This window comes from Eublepharis macularius, chromosome 17, assembly GCF_028583425.1.
Source record: "Eublepharis macularius isolate TG4126 chromosome 17, MPM_Emac_v1.0, whole genome shotgun sequence".
In the NCBI taxonomy this organism is placed as follows: Eukaryota; Metazoa; Chordata; class Lepidosauria; order Squamata; family Eublepharidae; genus Eublepharis; species Eublepharis macularius.
Genome location: NC_072806.1, coordinates 31632140 through 31653827, shown reverse-complemented (window position 1 = coordinate 31653827; position 21688 = coordinate 31632140). Strand labels below are relative to the sequence as shown.

At 45.5% G+C, this 21688-nt stretch overlaps 1 protein-coding gene across 1 annotated transcript; it reads left to right on the top strand.

Annotated features, from left to right (window-relative positions):
* Positions 1-1096: 1096 nt before the first annotated feature.
* On the top strand, positions 1097-20813 carry NLE1 (notchless homolog 1). The gene is made up of 13 exons (XM_055001423.1): positions 1097-1170; positions 2524-2679; positions 4389-4606; positions 6067-6146; positions 6260-6336; positions 8212-8309; positions 9302-9494; positions 10618-10753; positions 11863-11909; positions 14004-14206; positions 14412-14571; positions 15885-15955; positions 19217-20813. The coding sequence occupies exons 2-13, from the start codon at positions 2548-2550 to the stop codon at positions 19227-19229; spliced, it is 1428 nt and encodes a 475-aa protein (XP_054857398.1). The 5' UTR covers positions 1097-1170; positions 2524-2547; the 3' UTR covers positions 19230-20813.
* Positions 20814-21688: the final 875 nt, after the last annotated feature.

The window sequence follows — 21688 nt, the reverse complement described above, 5'->3', positions numbered from 1 at the left end:
AGAGCTATATAAGATTGTATAAGATGCAGTCTTATATATCTTAGCACTAATTGTTTACAGAACAAAGATCAAGAAGGTTAATACAAACCACTTCAGAATTAAGTTTCCCAGGACACACAGCACCAGACAAGCTTGAGTGACAGGTCAGTTAAGTTTTACTATAAAACAAACATCTCAAATGCTGGAGCCATACTTTTGTTATGCGTTTGAAACACTTCTGAGAAGTAGCTCTTCAAGGCTTAGTTATGGAATGAAAACAAAAGGATGTTTACAGTTGCTGGAACTTTCTCACTTGTTTGAGATTACACTGACCTGCAGCTGAATCTCAGTAAATTAAGAGAGAGAATTTGCCACTAAAGCAAATTTACCTCCCCCGGCCACCCCTCTGTCTTTTGCTTGAATGAAACAAGAGTTTTAGGAGTCCCCAGAAAAATCCTTTAACATATACAGCACTAGCTCACAGAAGCTGGGGGAAATTGCCATAGCCTCTCCCTTTTTTCTTTTAAATAATAAACACTGAATAAAACGTTTAAAAAACAAAGAGGATACACATAAATACAAGAAAAAAGAAAATATCAGAAGAAAGAAACCACATGATATTTGCCCTCTCTGCCCCCAATACATACCTAAGGTACAGCCTTTTATATTTTACATTTTGTATTCAACATTATATCCAATCTTATTTTCATCATATTCTCATGCTGGGCCGCCATAGCCTTTGAGGTGCCACCAGACTATGCGATAGTCTTACCAATGCAATCTTCTATGCATTTACTCAGAAATGAGCACCGGGCCTCGGTGCTTCAACGATGCTTACACCCAGGTAAAGCAGGATGGCAGGCCAGCACTGCCTCTCCTCCTCCTTTAAGAACCAGGCAAGTCCCATGCATCTGACGAAGAGAGCTGTGGTCCTCGAAAGCTTATGCTACAATAAATTTGGTTAGTCTTAAAGGTGCTAATGGACTCTTTATCAGCAGCCAAGTCCCAGGCTCTCTTGCCATTCCTCGTTTTCCCCACTAGGTGGTAGCAGAGTTCCTCCTGGAGGCAGCTCCTCTGTTGGCGCAGAGAGATGACGTTGCCCTTTTCTTTCCACGTGGGGACAGAAGCAAAGCCCTTGCGAGCCCAGCTTGCCTTCCTGGGTGAAGTCCATGCGCTGAAGGTTTTCTACTTGTAAGTAGGGCTGGAGGGAGAGCGGGTGGGATTGAGGGTGCAACATACTGCTGTTTATTGGCGGGGGATAAGCAGATGTGGGAGGGGAGAGAGTTGAGCCAGGTTTGGGGGTGGGTGAAAATTTAGTCCAGGTTTGTATTTTTTAAATATTTTATTATTTAAATAGTAAACAATGAATGAAACGTATGAAAAAAGGCTACGTATAAAATACTAGCCAAAAATATATCAGAATAGTGAAGATACATAATATTTCCCCTCTCCGTCTCCATCCCTACTTAAGATACTTTACGTCCAGCCTTTTATATTTTACTAATGATTTTTAACTTTGTATTCAATCTTATTGTGTTCAGCATATTAGCTTACTAACAACTGATCTATTTTTAATATTGCTTGTGTTTAGTTCTCCTTAGTTTGCAGCTACATATTCAAAAAAAGACTCCGTTTTTCCTGAAATTATTGGTTTGGTCTGTTATGCATATAAGAAGTTAATTTTGCCATTGATGCATATTTATACCATTCATCCAATAAGTCATTTCCGGACAAGATTCTTTCTTCAATTTTTTTGCATATACTACTCTCACCGCTATCACCATATATTTAAAAAGTTTGCTATGCTTTTATTATGTTACTTGGTAAAATAACATTTTTTTAGGGTCTAACACAAAGCGAAATTTCAATATCTCTTGCATCTCCTTGTGTATCTTTATCCAATATCTTCTTGCCAGGTTTATATTTCAGTTTTTTGGAATGTGATTGTGGAAGTAAAGACTCGACAGAAAGTTTAGGAGGCAGGGTAGGGTGGTGGTGAACATTTGGCTTTCCACCGATCTGTCGATGTTTTGAGATGGCTCTACCGGATCAGATTGTAGGGAGAGAGGCAGATTTTTGGAATGATCTTTTATATAGAAATAGACTTGCAAGCAGAAAGCTAGTGCAACAAGGCTTGACCTTTCTCTTTGATGTACTAGTTTTTTTTAAATTGCAGGATGCTTTTTCCCCACAGAGAGGATATAGAAACTGCACCTGCAGTCTGAAGTGACTGTACTTGTTCGTTTTACTGCCTCAGAGAAAAGAGAGTAAGAGATGATCTCTCTGTCATTTTTATGGCAGTAGCAGAGATGGGAGAAATGGACCTAGATGGAGGGGTTTGGGAACAAACCTGGTTTGCGGGAGGCTGGGAGCCGTTAGGCATGGTGGAGGTGAGAAGAAGGACGGATGTAACTAGTGGAAGGATTCACGGGTCCAGCTTTTTACAGGAAAAATGGGGAGGTGTTAGGAGAAGCAGAAATTGCATTCTGTTCCTACCCAGGGAGCAAGACTCCCCCATCGTTGCACATATATACTGGTTTGCAGGTCAGAGTCCACAAAACGTGCAAAATGAAGACGGACGAACGGTTGCTGATCCAGTTCCAAGATGAAGCAGGCACGATTCTGGGATCCCCTTTCGATGTGCCTATTGACATCACACCTGAAAAGCTACAGCTGGTCTGCAATGCCCTCCTGGACAAGGTACTTAGGGGACGGGATGGATTCCACATAGGAACTTCAGAGTCAGTTTTGTTTTTTAAATTTTAGTGTATGTGTTTCACCTGTTTTCTTCTTTCTGCGGATTCCCAAAGCAGCGAACAGTGCAATCTTTAAAACATCCAGTTTACACAATAAAAATTTAACACCACCACCACCCCATTTAAAAACACTGAATCCAAAAAATTAGAACAGGCATAAAAATAATGCAACTAGCGCTGCCTCTCACTCAGACGAGCACAACGGTCTTCTGGAGTACAAATATATTCAACTTGTTCTGGAAAGCTTATAAGGATGGGGCTGTTCTCAGCTCTGATGGATGTGGAATTCTGGAGTTTGGGGGCAGAAATTGAAAAAGTCCTCCTACGAGTTCCCACCTAACATTACCTCTGATGCCTATCAGCCGTGATTGCTAAATAGATCCTCCATCTTCAGTAGCAGTATATCTCTGAGAATGAGATGATGTGGAACACGGGAGAAGGCAGGGCAGTTGCTTTCATGAGCTACTTCTGGGTTCCCCCCAAGATGTCTGGCTCTTCGCTGTTTCTGCACTTCTTAAAAATAGCACCCCACTCACAGAACACTGGCGGCTTTTCTGCGCGATTTCTGACATCGTTTCCGACAGAATCATAACTGCCTGCATCCGTTTCAGAAACTGTGACACCAGAAATCATGCAGCAAAGCTTCTAGTGTTCTGTTAGTGGGGTACTATTTTTAAGATGTGGGGAAACAGCTCGTGTTTTCAATTCTGGTAACAGGATGCTAGACTAGATAATGTGATCCAGTATGTCAGTTCTTATGTATGTAAGTCTCCAATGCAGATGCTTTATATCAAGGAAAGTAAACTAAAGGTGGGTTGGTTTTAACCATAACCTGTGCTGGCTTTTAGCGTTGCTACATATACTGTGTCTATATTGACCTCAAAGAAATACTAAGAACATAAAACACCTCCTAACCAGTGCCATCCTCACTATATGGTTATGATCCTATCCAGTTTTATCTATAGTTAGGACCAGGCTGTAGTTTGAGAGCTGTATTGCTTCAGTTAAAACCAGCAAGAATGGAGTCTCTTTAACCCTCTTTTAGTTTTCTAACAGATCCCAGATACCATTCATGTATAATAATAATAATAACAACAACATTCGATTTATATACTGCCCTTCAGGACAACTTAATGCCCACTCAGAGCGGTTTACAAAGTATGTTGTTATTATCCCCACAACAAAACACCCTGTGAGGTGGGTGGGGTGGAGAGAGCTCCAGAGAGCTGTGACTGGCCCAAGGTCACCCAGCTGGCTTCAAGAAGTGGGGAATCAAACCCGGCTCTCCAGATTAGAGTCTCGCACTCTTAACCACTACACCAAACTGGCTCCCTGTATCACTGTATCTTGTGTGTCTATGTACACATAATATTCATATGACTGTGATGGCTGTCAGATCTATCCCACTGACTTGTTAGCGTTTTAAAAAGTGATAGCAATTTGAGTCCCTTTGACCCTGTATGTTTCGGGATTGTTATCTTGGGATAACTGAAGGCACGCAGTTCCACATCATCTGCCTTTCGCTGTTTTTTTGCTTGGAGCATTTTTTTACAAGCCCTGCTTTTTTTGGCCCACAACACCTGAAGTTCGATGCCTAATAATTCTCACCCTAAAACGCCAGAACTTTTTCCCCATTCTCTCATCACCCAAAAGGAGGAACCAGTCCCCCTGGCCTTCTATGTGCAAGACTCCGAAATCGTTGCTTCCCTGGAGAAGACGCTGGCCGGACAGACAGTGGGGACAGAGAAGGTGGTGGAGATTGTCTACCAGCCGCAGGCTGTGTTCAAGGTCCGGGCGGTCACACGCTGCACCAGCTCCCTGGAGGGCCACAGCGAGGCTGTCATCTCAGTCGCCTTCAGCCCCACTGGGAAGTAAGTGTGTGTAGGGGCAGGAATGTAATGGGTACAGATTGGTGGAGTGCAGGGCCGGATCTAGGGTTGCCGGCGCGCAGCGTGATGACGTCATTTTGGTGACGTCATCACGCAGGGCGGCGGAAGCAGCATGCGGGGATGGGAAGCTGCCCGCGCCATTCGCCTCCCCGCAGGACAGGAGGCAGCCAGCTTGCCGCTCACCCCCTGTCCTGCAGGGCAGGCAAAAGGCAGCATGGGGGGCTGTGAGGCTGCCCACGCCATGCGCCTGTCCCGCAGGACGGGGGCAGCCGGCTGCCCCCTCTCCTGCAGGGCAGGCGAATGGTGCGGGCAGCCACGCTGCCCTTTGCCTGCCCTGCAGGACGGGGTGCGCAGCAAGCCGGCCGCCCCCTGTCCCGCGGGGCAGGCGAAAGGCAGTGCGGGGGGCTGCAAGGCTGCCTGCGCTGCTGCCCGCGCGCTCCCAGCACCCCCTCCCTGGCAGCGCCGGGGGCAGACTACCCCCTGCCCCCCCTCGATCCGGCCCTGGTGGAGTGCGCCAAGCTGGAAAGGAGGAAACTACCTTAGATGTGGGTTTTTAAAAATGCTTTATTAAAGTGTAAGTAATAAGTGATTTAATGCGATTGTGAAGAATTTTTGCAACAAAGGAAGAAATGAGGGGATCGAAGAGAATTGAGCATCCCAAACACCACCTCCAGAAGACACGCGACTGAGAGAGAATTACCTTCATGAGCATGTGCAAAAGATTCATTGTTGATGCACACAAAATCATTAACATAGTTAAAAAGAACACTTACAAAAGTGATTTTATATTTGCTAAAAAAGTTTTGCTTTTCTCAGCAATGCGTTTGCTTAACAGTTTGCTTTGAGGTTTTCTGGTCAGTCAGAACTTACTGGCCGAAGCGCCACATCTCCACAACCACCTGTCTATCATCCTGGTGTGGCTGCCTGTCACCACAATGTGTTTTTTTAATTTATTTTTATTTTTAAAATAGAAAAGGGGACACAGAAAGGAAAAAGGAAGGGAGGCAAAAATTAAGAAGAGGGAAAAAAAACAGAGCTATGTGTTACAAGGGTTATCGAAGTACAGAGTACATAACTCTTACAACACTTGAGAACGTTGGAATAGTATTTGAGTATGTTTAAGATATATATCTTCAAATAAACAACATGTACTTTCATAATGCAAACCTACCTTCCATAATGTCTTGAGCACAGGTGAGCTTTGTGCTTCTTGTTTTCAGACAGAAAAGGGAGAGGGCCTGAAAACTGGAAACATGGGACTTTTATTTTTATTAAAAAAAATTCTCGCCCTCAGGGTTGCAGGTGCAGAAAAAACTGGAAACGCCTCTTTCCCCCTCCTTTTCTTCTCTCCTCCCCAATTCCTGAACAAAAAAATCAGTGAAAATCAATGCAGAGTGTTCTGGGTTTTGCAGTGGGACCCAGTGGCTGCTCTTCCTCCTCAGGTACCTGGCCAGTGGCTCTGGCGACACAACCGTGCGCTTCTGGGATCTCAGCACAGAGACCCCACACTTCACGGCCAAGGGTGAGTAGAAAGGAAGTTTACGAAGAAATGCATTCTGGGGGTTTGGGTTGGCAGCCACCCTGCTGGTGTGCAAATGGGGCCCTTTCGAGCCTCCCTGTCTGATGTGCTTCTAGGTCACCGTCACTGGGTTCTCAGCGTGGCCTGGTCACCGGATGGCAGGAAACTGGCCTCCGGGTGCAAGAACAGCCAGGTAAGAGAGCTGCCTTTGGCTTGGCCTCCGTATGGTCGGTGCTGTGTGGATACCTGTTAGGTATGTTGGGCCTTTGTGTGCGCCAAGTTCTCAGGGCCTCAGCTTGGCTTGGGAGCATATGAACTAAGAAAGCGCCTCTGGCCATGTGCAGAGCGCATCTGCCTTGCTACCGCAAGCTTGAGGCAGGTGCTCCTCATGCCACTGGGCCTGAGCCTGCCTTCTCATCGTCTGAGCACCTCCTGGCATGTGCCCTGTCCCCCCCAAGGACCCTGGGAATTGTAACTGAGAATTCTTCCCGTTCTCTTCTTCACAACCACAGGAAGTAACGGGGTGGAACCATTTTGCGATCTAGAGGGGCCGCCTCTGTATATTTTTCATATCAGCTATATCCAAATGTGTTTTTTGAAATACGGGGCTGTCTGATTGCATGTTTATCAAACAGTCCTTCCCCCTGCCCCCCCGCACACAATCCCTGTCTAATAGTTCAGCTTTCTGAACTTGGGAGGGGGGCTCTTCTTTGCATTTGGGGGGAAGCCATTCCACAGAACGGGCTGCCACTGAAGAAGAACACGCCCAAGCTATGGCCGTCTGCAGGACAGGATGGAGTGCGAAAATGGGTCTGAGAAATGGAGCTGCTGTACAGGCTCGTGTCTGGAGAAAGGCACTCCGTCACATATGTAGTTCGGTACAGTTAGTACGTATGTAGTAAGCCCAAATCAGCACCTTGAATTGAGCCCAGAAGCAAATGGGCAGCCTGTGCCAAGGCCTCAGGGTTGGCATAATGTAAGCTGAGTGCCAGGCTCTTGCCCACGGCCCACTCACTGCATTCTGCATTACTGCAGTTTCTGAGTCATTTTAAAGAGCGGTCCCACGTCAAGCACGTTAACAGCAGTCAGCCTTTGGGCTACTGAGGCATGGATTGGTACGGCCAGACCCAAGTTTCGGAAAGGTGCTGCTCTATGCACCTTGTGCAAACCAGAACAGTGCTCTTTTGGCTATTGCAGTGACTTGTTTCCAAACAGAGGAGTGGGATCCTAGAGGACCCCTAAGCTTACCTCGTCTCATGTAAGCCGTTCAACACCCCGAAGGCCTCAGCTTTCCTGAGCAGCATCCCTTCTGTCTGACCTGGATTCCATTTCAGCTGCTTCTTGCTCAGCCACTTGACCCCAGTTAGTAGCTCCTGGTGCAGGACAGCTGCTCTGGGAGTCTTCTTCAAAGGGATGTGGAGTGCATCCCCCTGCCCCCAAAGAGACCTCACTAAAGGGTCTCACATCAACATTCATACTGAGAGCCAATTTGGTGTAGTGTTTAAGAGCAGCAGGACTCTAATCTGGAGAGCCAGGTTTGATTCCCTGCTCCTCTACTTGTTTCTTTTTAATAAGTGGGCAGGGCCAACTTTTTAAAAATTATTTAATCATATAAACAATAATACAGACCAAAGGGAACCATAAAACCATGAGATACAGAGAGGAATAAATCATAAAATTAATCCACGGAAAGCAGTAAAAGAAACTACACTTCACAATCTGTTACAAACCCAAGAATCACAATGGACAAACATCTAAACTTGGTTTGCTCCTCCACTTGAAGCCAGCTGGGTGACCTTGGGTCAGTCACAGCACTCTCAGCTCCACTCACCTCACAGGGTGATTGTCATGAGGATAATAACACACTTTGTAAACCGCTTTGAGTGGGTGTTGAGTTGTCCTGAAGGGTGTTATATAAATTGAATGTTGTTATTGTTATTAACATTCAAGTGTGGGAGAGGCCCCTGAGCCCTGGTGCTCCTTGGGACAAACCCTAGCTTGCACATGCTTTCTCACCTATACGGCTCTAAACCATTTTCAATAAAACCATACCGATATCTGTGTGCAGATATTTCTCTGGGACCCAGTCACAGGGAGTCAGATTGGCCGGGTGCTGACGGGACACTCCAAGTGGATCACTTGCTTGTGCTGGGAACCGCTCCATTTGTAAGTATGGGGGCCTTGGCCCTTCCCTCTCTCCTATTCCCTTGGGCTGGCATTGTGCAAAACTTGCAACTGGGTTTCCATGGACTTTGTGTGTGTACAAACCTTCCTTACAAGGTTTTTCTTATAGACCTGCTCTGTCTGCCCCTGCTGTCAGGAGTATGGTGGGTGGACACCAGAAAAGGGGCTTTTTTGTGGTTGCACCAAATCTTTGCAACTCCTTGCCCCTGAGGCGCACACGACCTTGAATTCTTTAATTTCCCAATGCTCTTTTTTTATCATTATCCGTGTAAAGCATCACAGGGGGTGTTTTTCTTAGTCCCACTGTTCCCCCACCCGCTAAAGCGATTGTACAGTTTTTATGGTACTCTGTGATCATTTATCTTTCGATATTCTAGGTTAAATTTGATACCTGCATCAGCTGCTGCAGTAAAATTTTAGCTGTCATTTTAGAGCATTTGTTTGTTTTGCTCTTGTGAGGGACTTTGTTGCGTTTTTGTTGTCTTTGGAACCCAACTTGGATGTACTGCATAGAAGAAAACATGGGTATAAATGTTTTAAATAAATAAGACTTCTCAGATCAATGGCACAGTTTTCAAAGTGTCTGAAGAATAATGCAGTGCAAATCGTGAAAATCAGGAGTGGGATATTGGATGCAGAATTCAGTTCCTGGAGAATCTGGCATTACATTATTTTATTTTAAGAAATAGAAACAAGCTTTCTAGTCCATATTGTTGTAAAAGAGTGTGAACAATGTCTGCTGAAATCTCAGAAGCTTACGGGAGAGTTTTGTACATATTCTGGCCTTCCTGGATTTCAGTGCCCTGAACAGCTCCACTCCCTCTTCCCCAAACAAAGAAAAATATGTAAATATGTTCAGTTTGCATGGCCTATACAGACTGCAAAATCCATCTTTTTGTAGTGCAGCATTACATTGTCTGAATGAATTTAAAAATTTTCGAGCAGTGAATTGAAGCTTTCCAGTCTCTCCCCAGGAACCCAGAATGTCGTTACCTGGCCAGCTGCTCCAAAGACGGGAGCGTTCGCATCTGGGACACCGTCATGGGCCGCTGTGACAAGATCCTGACTGGCCACACACAGTCCGTGACCTGCGTCAAGTGGGGTGGAGACGGCTTGCTGTTCTCCTCCTCACAGGATCGGACCATTAAAGTCTGGCGGGCCCAAGATGTAAGTGGAGGAAGATGGTGGACCAGCTAGGGGTTGGCACCTGGAGCAGGAAGTGGAGCTCCATGTCCTCTCAAGGGCCCCTCGGGGCTCCGCTTTTCTTATTTCCTCCTTGCACACATGAGCTAGCGTCAGGGGTCATTTCATAGAAAAAGAGCTGGAGGAACTCATTAGCATAGCTCATTAGCATATGCCACACCCCTTGACATCACCGGACATGTGTCATTGGCATAACTGATTTGCATATGCCACACCCCTGACATCAGCTATCCTGGCTCTTTTGGACCCAATCCTGGCCATTCAGGACTGAAATTGGGCCCAAAATGACAAAAAGGGGCTGAAAATGGCCAAAAAGGGGCCCAAAATGGTCAGGATCGGGCCGCTGATGAGTGGGAGAGTGATCCACCACCCGTCAGAGGCCCAATCCAGGCCGAAACAGGCCCCAAATGGCCGAGAGTCAGGTGGGCGGGGCCACCTGACATGTGACCTCTTTGGGAAACTGCTGGAACTGCGTTCCTGTGCGTTCCCCTCGAAATGAGCCTTGGCTAGCGTGGAGTAGCGGTTTGAATCCCTGCTGTGCCAAGAAATTCACTGGAACCTTGGGCCTGTTTCTTTCATTTAATAATAATAATAACAACATTTGATTTATATACCGCCCTTCAGGATGACTTAACACCCACTCAGAGTGGTTTACAAAGTATGTTATTATTATCCCCACAACAAAACACCCTGTGAGGTGGGTGGGGCTGAGAGCAAACTCCCAGGGTTTCTGTCCATTGCCCTCCGTCCTGTCCTTCTGCTGTATGTCTTCAACAGTTAGCCTCAGGCCAGCCAAGGCCTAACCCAGCCGAAGTTCCTGTCCTTTTATAACATTGAGAGCCAGTCAGGTGCCAGGGAGTGCTGACCAATCCATAGCCTGGAAGGCAAGGCCACGCCTCCTATTTTATGTATAAGAATCACCAGTCCTCATGAAGACAACTTTGAGCCCTCCTTGCCTTGGCCTGCGCTCCCAGCTGTCTCCTCAAAGCAGATGGCCAAAATTGCCAGTCAGCCTGAAGAGGCAGGTTCTGACAGGCCTGGAGTCTAATCTTGAGGGCTATTGTCTTTTTTGCTTTTTTCCCTCCAGGGAGTTCTCTGCCGCACGCTTCAGGGTCATGGCCACTGGGTGAACACCATGGCTCTCAGCACAGATTATGTTCTCCGCACTGGGGCTTTTGAGCCAGCGGAGGCCTCCATCAACCCCCAGGATGTGAGCGGATCTCGTAAGCAATCTTATGCCCTTAATGGCTTCTATCACTCTTCCTGCTGCTGTTATAGTTTGTTTACAGCATATTTATTTATTGGATTTTTTTGTCTGCTGTCCCCATAAATGGGCTCAGAGTGGATTACAACATGAATAAATAAATTACAATAAAAACAGCATTAAAATAATAAAATACAGTAGCCATACATTTGGGCGGCAACCCAAGTTGCTCAGCCCTCATCCAAAAACATCTCCTGAGGTGGGAATGAGTAGAATTATACCACTAGGGTTTGCGTGGAGTTGATTCTGTTAAATGTCTTTTGAACTTTAGCTGCTGAATGCTTGGCTGTTCTCGGGATTTTTTTGTGTTTAGTTCCTGGTTCTCTTATTGCAGAACACAGTTGCAAAAATGAGCTTGGGGCCCAGAATTTCAGAGCATTCTGAGAAATTTCAACTTTTTATGGAGAAAGCCAGTGGTCTAGATCTGTGGAGCTGTTGGACAAGATTGCAAGGGGGAGGGGAGCTTGAGCACCTATGCCCTTCCTAGTAGAATAAATTATGCAAATCAAGCCCCCCCTTATCGTAGTTATGATAGTTGGGAGCAGATGAGGTAGTAAATATCATAGTTTAGCCAACAAAGAAATGGAAACAAGGAATAAGAAAATATTAACAATTCTTTCCCAGTTACTGAAAGAACGAGTCCAGTAGCAAAATACATAATTAATAAGGAATAAAAATAACGATTATGACCTCAAAATTTTCCACAGAGATGAAGCCATCACAGCTTTTAGACTAAGACTGAGTCTCCTTCACCATGAGAATATAATAAAATTGCCAGTGGTCGATAAAATGCAAAACACACAAGATTTGGATAGCTTTGCAGCCCACGAAAACGGTTTATCTGCCAACTCTCATGGTTGCCCCTGGCTTGTACACCCCTAATTTCACCCAGCTTTCTTTGGTTATTATCCCATTCAAATATTATCTGCCAAGCTTCTGTCTTTGATTATCATAAAAATACCATTTCAGCACAGGATATACCCAGTTCTCACTGTTCGTTGGCAAAAACTGCTCTAGGTGTGCCATGCCGTTGAAGTTCCTAATCTCTTTTTTTTTTTAATCCTGCAGTGGCAGAGATAAAACAGAAAGCGCTACAGAGATACAACCAAGTCAGGGTAAGTCTTCCCCTAGGAAGCTTTTGCTCCTTGTCAAAAAAACATGCTAGCCAAGAATTGGTCCTTAGGCATCCAGGCAGGGGAGGCTGGTCCGAATGGGTATTTTATTCCTTTTAGGCCAGGTGGGGTACATGAGATCCAGAAAAAAGTACAGTGCTGTGGACTAGTAGTTTGAGAGGACTGGAATTCATAAACTGAAACGTGCAAGACTCAGTCTGTGGAGAATCTCATCCCACGTTCCTTCCAGTCATAAAGTTTGCCAAGTTGGTGGCCTTCAGAAAAATAATCCTCTCTCAGCCCTAACACACTTTCAACAAATGCTAATGAATGCTGAAGAACTCTCTCTGCAACATAATAGCAGAGAAATGCTAAATGAACAATATTTAGAGTGCATCACCCTAGGAAAAGTGAAACAGCACTCCCAAATATACATGTTTAAAACCCGAATTGCGTGGCTGGATCCAACCCAAAGTGTTTAGTCTGGCATTCCGCTGTCAAGTGACCCATCTGATGCCTTCAAGGAAGCCAAAAGCTGGGCATTAGGATCCCTTCTTGTGGCTGATATTTGGTGGTAGACTTCCTCTTCACATGGAGGTTCTGTTATAACAACAAAATTACTTTTTTTTTAGTTAATCCATTTTGCAGTGGCATCGTTCCATCAAATTACCTTTTTGTAGTTAATCCATTTTGCAGTGGCATTGTTCCTCATTTCTATATATAAATAAAATTCATGTTTTAATCTAGCTTTCAACTTTGTAGATTCCTGTTGTCCTCTTCCTGGCCAATACCTTGAAATCCGTGTGTACAAATCTATATATACATACTCTTAAATATGCTAAAAGAAATACATAAGATAAAATATGCAAAAATGTAAAAGAAGATGTGGTGGAGGAAAGTGCTATCAAGTCATAGCTCGTTTACAACAATCCCTGCTGGGGTTTTTAAGGCAAGAGACTCTCAAAAGTGGTTTCCCGTTGCTTGCTTCTGCAGCCCTTATCATCTTTGGAGGTCTCCCATCAAATTACTAACCAAGGCCGTTACCTTCCAGGATCAGATGAGATTGGGCTTGCCTGGACTATCCAGGTCAAGGCAAGAAAGATTTACCTACCCCCAAAGTCCTGATGTATAACAGAAGATTATTAACAAGTTTGGGGGGCTTTATCCGCCCTGAGCCTGCTGATGCGGGGAGGGTGGAATATAAATGTAATAAATTAAATTAATTAAATTAACTGAAAAGGCTATAGCCTTGAGTGGTGGCCAGTTTTCATCTAGTAATGAATTTCCTGGAGCAGGGCTACCCTTTAACTCTCATAAACTTGGGAAGGTTCATGTAAATGAGGCCTTCTTTAAAGTACGTTGAATTGGGCTGGAAAATATGTCGGCAAACAAATATTGTCACATCTGGTGACAATGAGTTCCAAAGGTTCAGTTATGCATTGTGTTCTATGAATATGAAGTCTTGTGCTGTTTAAGTACAGAAGCTGGAACACAGATTATAAAGTCCCGGAGGGGCAGCTGTGGTTAGGCCTGGCTGTTGTATACTCTGATTTTAAAAGGGGACCTTGAAACAATTATAGACCAGACCCAAGTTTACAGCGTCAGTGGGATCTAGGCCTTACTCGTTGCAGCGATAATAACAGTATCTTGTGACACTCTTACAGGCTGACAGGGTAGACCCAGTGGGCAGGGAACTTTTTCTCCCTCTCCCAAAATAATAGAATTCAGGGTCGGGGCTAGGATTGCCAGGTCCCTATACCCTCCCTTTGGGAGGACCAGGCACTTACCTCATGTACATTGCAGCTCCATCTTCGTGCACGCACTCCGGCACTTATGTGATGACATCACTTCCGGAAGTGACATCATCACGCCGGCTGTGGGAGTGCTCCTGTGCTCTGCACAGGACTTCTGGCAGTGACGTTGTCACACACACCCCTAGGAGTGCGCGCACTGATGGGCTTGCACTATGGAAACATCCCCTGCAAATTAGTTCCGTTAGACTGTAGCATGCTGGAGGAACCTTTTTTTGTTTTTGTTTCTGTGCCTAAATCATTGTGGCCTGTGTGATGGAGGTTGGTTGGGCATCTCTGTCTGCAGGGACAAGGGCCAGAAAGACTCGTCTCGGGATCAGACGACTTCACGCTGTTTCTATGGGCCCCTGCAGAGGACAAAAAGGCTCTGCAGCGAATGACGGGGCATCAGGCACTGATCAACCAAGTTCTCTTCTCACCGGACACCCGGGTCGTCGCCAGTGCGTCCTTTGACAAGTCCATCAAGCTGTGGGACGGGAGGACTGGAAAGTAACTTGAAACCTAAGTTAATTCTTAGTGAGAAATGTTTATCCTTTCACCTGTTCTTAAAAACAAGTTTCAGGACCTCATGATAGGCATGCGAGAGAGGTGAAAATAAGTACTTCTCCATGTGTTGATTGGCTGGGCAGGGGGCACCTTAGCCTTTGGGTCCTGACTGATCTTTCCAGCTGTGTGATTCCAAAAATCCCCTCAGGTTCTTGGCCTCTCTGCGAGGGCATGTCTCCGCCGTATACCAGATTGCCTGGTCAGCCGACAGCCGTCTCCTGGTCAGTGGAAGCAGCGACAGCACGCTCAAAGTGTGGGACACCAAGACCCAGAAACTAAGCGTCGATCTGCCTGGCCACGCAGACGAGGTAAGGAGGTCAGCAGCTAGATAACCTCAGCACTGCTGATGCTGCTCATCCTATGGGACTGGCAAATTATTTATTTATTTCAAATTTGTATTCCGCCCTCCCTGCGAGCGGGCTCAGGGTGGATAACAACATATTAAAAATTCATGTTCATTAAAAACAGCACATTTAAAACAAGATGGTGGACAGCCTTCACAGGGAGGGTTTTATACAACCCTTTTTTCCAGGCCGGCAGAGGCCCAGCCTCAGCCATATGCCTGGTGGAACAACTCTGTCTTGCAGGCCCGATGAAAAGATAGTAGGTCCTGCCGGGCCCTGATTTCAGCAGACAGAGCATTCCACCAGGTGGGGGCCAGGACCGAAAAGGCCCTGGCTCTAGTCGAGGCTAGGCGGGCCTCCTTGGGGCCGGGGACCACCAACAGCTGTTTGTCCCCTGATCGGAGTGTCCTCTGGGGAATATATGGGGAAAGATGGTCCCGTAGATACACTGGTCCCAGTCCGCACAGGGCCTTATAGGTCAATACCAGAACCTTGAATCTGATCCGGTACTCCACTGGGTAAAATCGGGCGTGGATTCTTACTCAAGGCTTCCAGTTGCTGACCCTTAAGAGAAGTAGTCCATTTGAAAGGCTGGCTGTCTACAGGATGGGAGGCTAGGTTTTATTTCATTTGTCTAAAGACGGCTGGGGCAGTAGCAATTGCTGTATCACAAGGAACAAAAAAGCCAATAGAGTCACATTCAAATTCCCATTTTGTTTCCTGTTAAATTTGGTGTGCTGTTGTAGTGTACCAAGCCAGCCTACTCAAAGCCTTCCGTGGAGGTAGATCAAGCCATGGGTAGCTGTGGGTTAGTCCGTCTGTAGCAGTAGAAAAGAGCAAGGGTCCAGTAGCACTTACAACATTTGTGGTAGGGTATGAGCTTTCGTGAATCACTGTTCTGAATAAGTGAGCTGTGACTTATGAAAGCTCATACCCTACCACAAATTTTGTTAGTCTTATCGGTGCTACTGGACTCTTGCTCTTTTCTACCATGCAAAGCCTGTTGAGTTGGGGGCTTCTGGACCCCATGACCAAAGAGAAATGTAACCCAAAGTTACATGCTGGTATTGGGATGTTAGGTGCAGAATTTAGCATACTGGAAATTAGTCATTGTTTTTCTTAAATACAAATTTCCAGTCTTCAAGAACTCATTTGAAATGAATGTTATCAATCTCTGGTGAAATCTCTCTGTCTTTTTGTAAACAAGCCCTCCCGCTTAAGCTGTTCAAACCTCCATCTTCAATTACTACTCCATCTTAATGTTGTCCTATCGGCAGGTTTATGCAGTGGACTGGAGTCCCGATGGCCAGCGAGTGGCAAGCGGAGGGAAAGATAAATGTCTGCGAATGTAAGTGCTTTGGTTTTGTGTGGGATAGGGGACTGCAATATCACAGATGCCGTGAGGCCTTTTGCATTCTTCCATTCCTGTTCCTTGGGGTGTGTTGTGTGTGTTGTGGTGCCTTCTGTTGCTCTTTGCAGTGTAAACCTTGAAAAAGGGGAGGGGGGTAAAGAGGCAACAGTTTCAGATTTTGGCAGTAAATAAATTTAAAGAAGAGGGAAAGGCAGGTGAGTGGGAGAGGCTAAGAGATGAACGTGAACTAATTAGGGTATATCCAGTGAGGACTCAGTCTCCGAACTGGCCTTTCCCCCATTTTCTTTGGTGTTCCTGACTTGTGTTTCTTTTAAGCCCCATAAACAGTTTTTGCATTATGGGGAGGGGGGATGACTGGCGTTTCACCCTGAGCGAGATGAACCCACGTTAGAAACAAGATTTTATAGGCTCACAGAAGGTTGCTCGGTAATGCCCTTAGTCTGGGTCAAGCTTCAGTAACAAGAAGGGTTTGCAAATTGCAAGGAATTGGCGGAGCGGAGGTTGGTATTCTGGGGAGGGAGTTCAGGTCTAAAGAACAGCCAAGGATAGGGAGTGCGTACTGACTCACCTACACTTCTTCTCCGTTTGTAACGCAAAAAGGCAGTAATGACATTACATGTAATTCTCTGTTACAAATTTTAGCATGCCAGTTTAATCCACACACAACACACACACAGAAAACACCCCAAGATGGCCAGTGGGTGATGCGGTGATTAGTGTCGGACCAGGACTTGGGAAACCAAATTCAAATTGTCACTCGGCCAGCAAGCTTAGTGTGTGACCTTGGACCCGTCATTCTGTCTCGGCCTAACTTACTTCACGGGTGTCCTGTGCTCTGCAGGCAGGCTGGGTCTAGGCTCCTCTGGATTAAGGCTAAAGCTGGGCTGGCTAGACTTGGGAGCAGAGACCGGAGCTTGGAGCTGAAGGCAAAGGTTGGAGCAGAGGACTCGTACCTAGTGAGTCGGTTGATCCAGCAATGCAGCCTGCCCAAGCCTCAGCCTAAACAGGCTGGGAGTTAATCTAGCTCAGCCGCATTTGCTGGCAGGTGTTGAGGCTCCTGAGACTGAGCTGTGCCTTGGCCAGGTCCTGCGAAGCAGCGCTACTCTCAGAGCCCTGTCCTGGATCCAGGATGGGAGTACGCACTGCCAGTCGGGCACTTTGCCGCCTTCTTTGGGCTGCCATGTCCTGGGCCTTCTGCCAGCGCTGCTCTGGCAGAGTGGGAGCAGGAGCTTGAAGGGCTGTGGGCCAGGGTTCATATCCTACCTGGAGGATTCCCAGTGGCTATCTCAGAGGCTGGTGGCATGGTCTCACTTGCAGGCTCCAGCAGGGTGGCCTTGGCTCCAACTGGAGCATGGCAGGCAGGTGCAGCCTCACAGGTAACAGACCGATTTCTCTGTATATCATTAAAGTTTTAGAAAATTTATTACCTAAAACCTGGACAGCACCATAGCTTCAGACAAAGTCTGAAAATGAGTATCTCTTTTGAGACTCTGCTTCTCAGTACAAAGTATCTGTTAAGTGGGTTCTTCTTGCTTTTCTCTTTCCCTTCAAGGTACATAGAGACATCTCTTAGAGTTTAAACCTTTATTGAAATAAACCCTGATCCTTTTAATTAAACAAGATGCTAGAATATAAATGCATATTAAACTAAATCCAACTAGTGGTGAATAAATGCATGCAATAAAAAGTAAATCTCTTAACATTTCTCAATCATAACTATGAATGATTTTTTAAATCAGATCATACTACTATGAAATGCGCTGGAATTTCATAAACACACAAGACACATTTCTCACCTTAAATCTTCCACGTAAGATTTCCTTTGTTTCTTATCTTGGTGACATTTGCTGTCTATAAAGACATCTCTAAGATCTTTTACATGGGAAAATAAAATAAAAAGGCGATTGGTCTTATATTTAGCTGATTCTTCATATTTTTAATCATGTACGGTTTTGCTAAAGCCAGCTTATGCCACTGTTCACCTGCACAAATTAGATTCCATAAATTTTTGACGATATAGAAAAAACTACTACAAGTTGATCAACAGATGATACTTAGTATTTTCTAGCAATTAAAAAATAATTTATCTACTCTTGCTCAACTACTTCCAATTAGTTGTCAAAGATAAAAAAATAAAGAGTCCAGTAGCACCTTTAAGACTAACCAACTTTATTGTAGCATAAGCTTTCGAGAACCACAGCTCTCTTTGTCAGATACATCTTTATTGTCGCATAAGCTTTCGAGAACCACAGCTCTCTTTGTCAGATTGCTTATGCCACAATAAAGTTGGTTAGTCTTAATGGTACTGGACTCTTTACTATTTTGCAACTACAGACTAACATGGCTAACTCCTCTGGAAAGATAAAAGAGTATCTGTTTTTTTTCACAACCTGCTAATGAATGTTAGAGGTCATACAAAGTTTACTAAAATACACATGTAGAACTGAAGTATATATGATAAAAATCAGATCTCTCTGACACTGGTTCCCTGGCCTTGGCTTCTCATAGCCGAGTTACAAGAGAGAAATTATACAAAGAGGAGCACCTGAAGAGAGTTGCAATGTTACCCAGTAAGCTGAGTTTTAAAACAGATCAGAAGGCTTTGTCAATTCTCCCTCTCTACTGAGCCTGCAAAGAAGATGGCAGCTCAGAGGGTTTGTTAATTTCCTCTTTGCCTCCCAAGGGCTCTGTCAATTTCACCTCCCCTTCTATGAGGCAAAGAAGAAATAAACAAATCCTCTGAGCAGCATTTCCCTGGCTCTCCAGATTAGAGTCCTGCCTCTCTTAAGTGACTGATCCAAGTTCACCCAGCTGGCTTCAAGTGGAGGAGTGGAGAATCAAACCCGGCTCTCCAGATTAAAGTCCTGGCACTCTTAACCACTACACCAAACTAGGGTGTGTGTGTGCATCCAGATAGCTCCTCTCTTGCATTTCCTGGCAGGCTCACGTCATGTTAGCAGTATTTTAAAAAATAACAGCTTAAAGATTTGCAGTGTCATCTAAAAAAAGGAGGAACAAGAGCCCTCAGAGGTGCTGGATGTTTCCCATCTTAACAATCACCAACAGATGTTTTTGGTGAAGGAAATTAATAATCCTATTTGAGTATCCCGGTACGAGAAATAGTCCGTGTTTTTAATCTGATCGGAGCAAAAGGGATTTTTGTCTCGGTGCTGTGTTTGCAACTTAAGTTTTTATAAAATGTAAATCCCCTTTTTAATTTTCTTTTCTTTACAACAGATGGAGGAGATAGTTGGACCTCAAGACTGTTGGGACGTGACTCATCTGTTCTTCTGTGCACCACGCACCCTTTGGCCCTCCCTCCATGTTAATGAAGAAGGGCCATTTTAATTAAAATACCCAAGACTCCTCTGATATTCAGACAAAGAAATCTCCCACCCTGGCAGCACATTGAAACCAGTTTTGGAGGGTGCTTTTTTGGTGGCCTTCAACTAGCCCTGCACCTCCACATCCAGCGGTGGGAGCCTTTGTCTTGTGTGTGTTGCCTGTATGGCTGCAGTGTAACTCCACAGAGCTGTTCAAATCTTGCCTGACTTGTTAATCCACAAGATAAATTTGCAAAGACCCCATCCAAACAACCTGGGCGCCCCCCTCCTCCACCACATTGTGGAGATGCTGCAGCTCTACCTTGGCAGGCACTTGTAAAGGATACTGAGAGGATGTACATGAAAGGCTTTGGGTGCTCAAAAGAGCCCTATTCAAAGCTGGTTCGACTCAGCAAGACTGGTCTCAGACAAAAGAAAGCGCTCTGCCTCTGCTCAGAGGCACCCGAATCTGGGCAGTGGGGAGGGATTCAAGGGCAAGTGAAGCCCTGCGGGGCTCCCCCCGTCACAAACTTCCTCCTCCTCCTCTAGTTGGTGCCTGCAATGAGAAGGCCAAGTATGTGCTGCTTTTCCCTGGCTGAGTTGGGGGTGGGGGGAGCAGCAGCATCTGTTTCCCTGCCCAGAAGCATGTCCTCATCTGACCCTCCTGCTCAACGGAGAGTCCCCCCCCCTCTTCCGTTTTAAACAAAGAGCAGCATGATTGGGTGGCTCGAGGGGATTCTTGAAGCTGACCTTTCTTGAAAGCACCTGCTATGCTAGCATTTACCGGTCTTACTGCAGATTTTTGGCCCAAAGGTCAACTGGTACCGGTACCACATCCTGTTAGCGGCTGTAGCTGGCATCTGCAGAGTGAGATGTGACTGCTAGCCCCCCACTCCCTGGGGCCTCCTGCCCAGCAGCTGCATTCACAGGTAGAGTGCTTCTGCAAACAGAGGTTCCATTTAGCTACATGAGTTACTTATCTGATCCCTTCTAGCAGCTGCACAGGGTGGTGGATTGGATATTTTGCATCTGACTGGGAAATAACTGGCGACAGATCCTCCAGTAACTGGCAGGCATTGGGATAAATGGGTAACCCTTAGGCAAGTCACACACAAGCCACTCCCAGGAAGAAGCCAGAGCCTGTCTGGCTAAAAAGTAGGCCCCTGCCAGAGGGACCAAAGCCTGGCCTCCGCTTTTTCAGTTCAGGTTCCAGTTCAGAGCAAGGGCACCGCTTCTGTATATTGTGTGTGTGATGTGCTGTCAAGTCATCTCCGACCTATGGCGATCCCATGTCCTATCATTAACAGACTTGCTCAGATCTTGCAAACTGGGGGATGTGGCTTCTTTTATGTAGTCAAGCCATCTTGTTTTGGGCTTTCCTTTTCCTACTGCTTTCCACTTTTCCTGGCGTTACTGACTTTTCTAGAGAATCTTGTCTTCTCATAAGTTCTATTTTCTCTTTAAGTGAAGGGTATAATAAATGTAAATATTTATATATAGCCGTTGCTACACTTCTCTGTGAATCTGGCAAATCATTGTGTGTGTGTGTGTGTGTGTGTGTGTGTGTCCACATGAGCATTGCTACACCTCAGTGGTAGTGATTTCCATAAGTTTGCTGTATGGAAAAAATACTTCCTGCTCCTTTCCTACTGCTTCGGATGACTCCAGTATTCTGACTGAAGGTGAAAAACGTCTTTCTATTAAGTTCAACGTTTCTTGCCCCTACTTTTTTTTCTACATTAAAAAGCCTCAAATGTTTCGATCTTACGCAGTAGTCATTTTGAGAAAGGTAGAGAGAGGATCCTCGACATAGTTTGCAAAGATATTACGCTGACAATAGAGAACTAGAAATAACAGTTCCTCTAAACAGAGATGAGAACCAGCTGATTGTTCGCCCTCTCCAATGTATTTATCTGCTTGGACAAGTCAAGGCCTGCTAGCTCTTTTCCTAACCTAGAAAGCTTCTTGGCAAATACATGTCTCTTTCTTCCCTTTCGTGGCATCTGTAAACAGAATGTATGTGTTCTCACTTCATTGTTGCTTGTGAACAGGGCTAGTGGCTGACCTCGTTGTGTGTGTGATGTGCCGTCGCTTCCGACCTATGGCACCCCAATGAATGAAAGACCTCCAGAATGTCTTATCATTAACAGACTTGCTCAGATCCTCGTTAACCTCATTACCCTTTCTTAAAAGAGGTGCAGTCTCTACAAATGAGCTTTGCCTACAGCCCCCTCTTCAGAATTGGTTCCCGCCAAATAATCATCTGTGCCTCTTGCGGATTAATCTGTTGAGTGAGGTTTGTGGGGCCTCTAAGTAATCCCTCTGAGTGATATAACCCAGGTATCTCTGGGGTCTGACTTGGCGGGGGGCTTTAATTGTCTACCAA

Excerpts from the sequence above, each read along its gene's own strand:
- NLE1 (XM_055001423.1), top strand. The coding sequence starts at position 2,548 with ATGAAGACGGACGAACGGTTGCTGATCCAGTTCCAAGATGAAGCAGGC. Across the intron at positions 11,910-14,003 it reads AGAGATACAACCAAGTCAGG|GGACAAGGGCCAGAAAGACT; the intron begins GTAAGTCTTCCC and ends CTCTGTCTGCAG. Across the intron at positions 14,572-15,884 it reads TGCCTGGCCACGCAGACGAG|GTTTATGCAGTGGACTGGAG; the intron begins GTAAGGAGGTCA and ends TCCTATCGGCAG.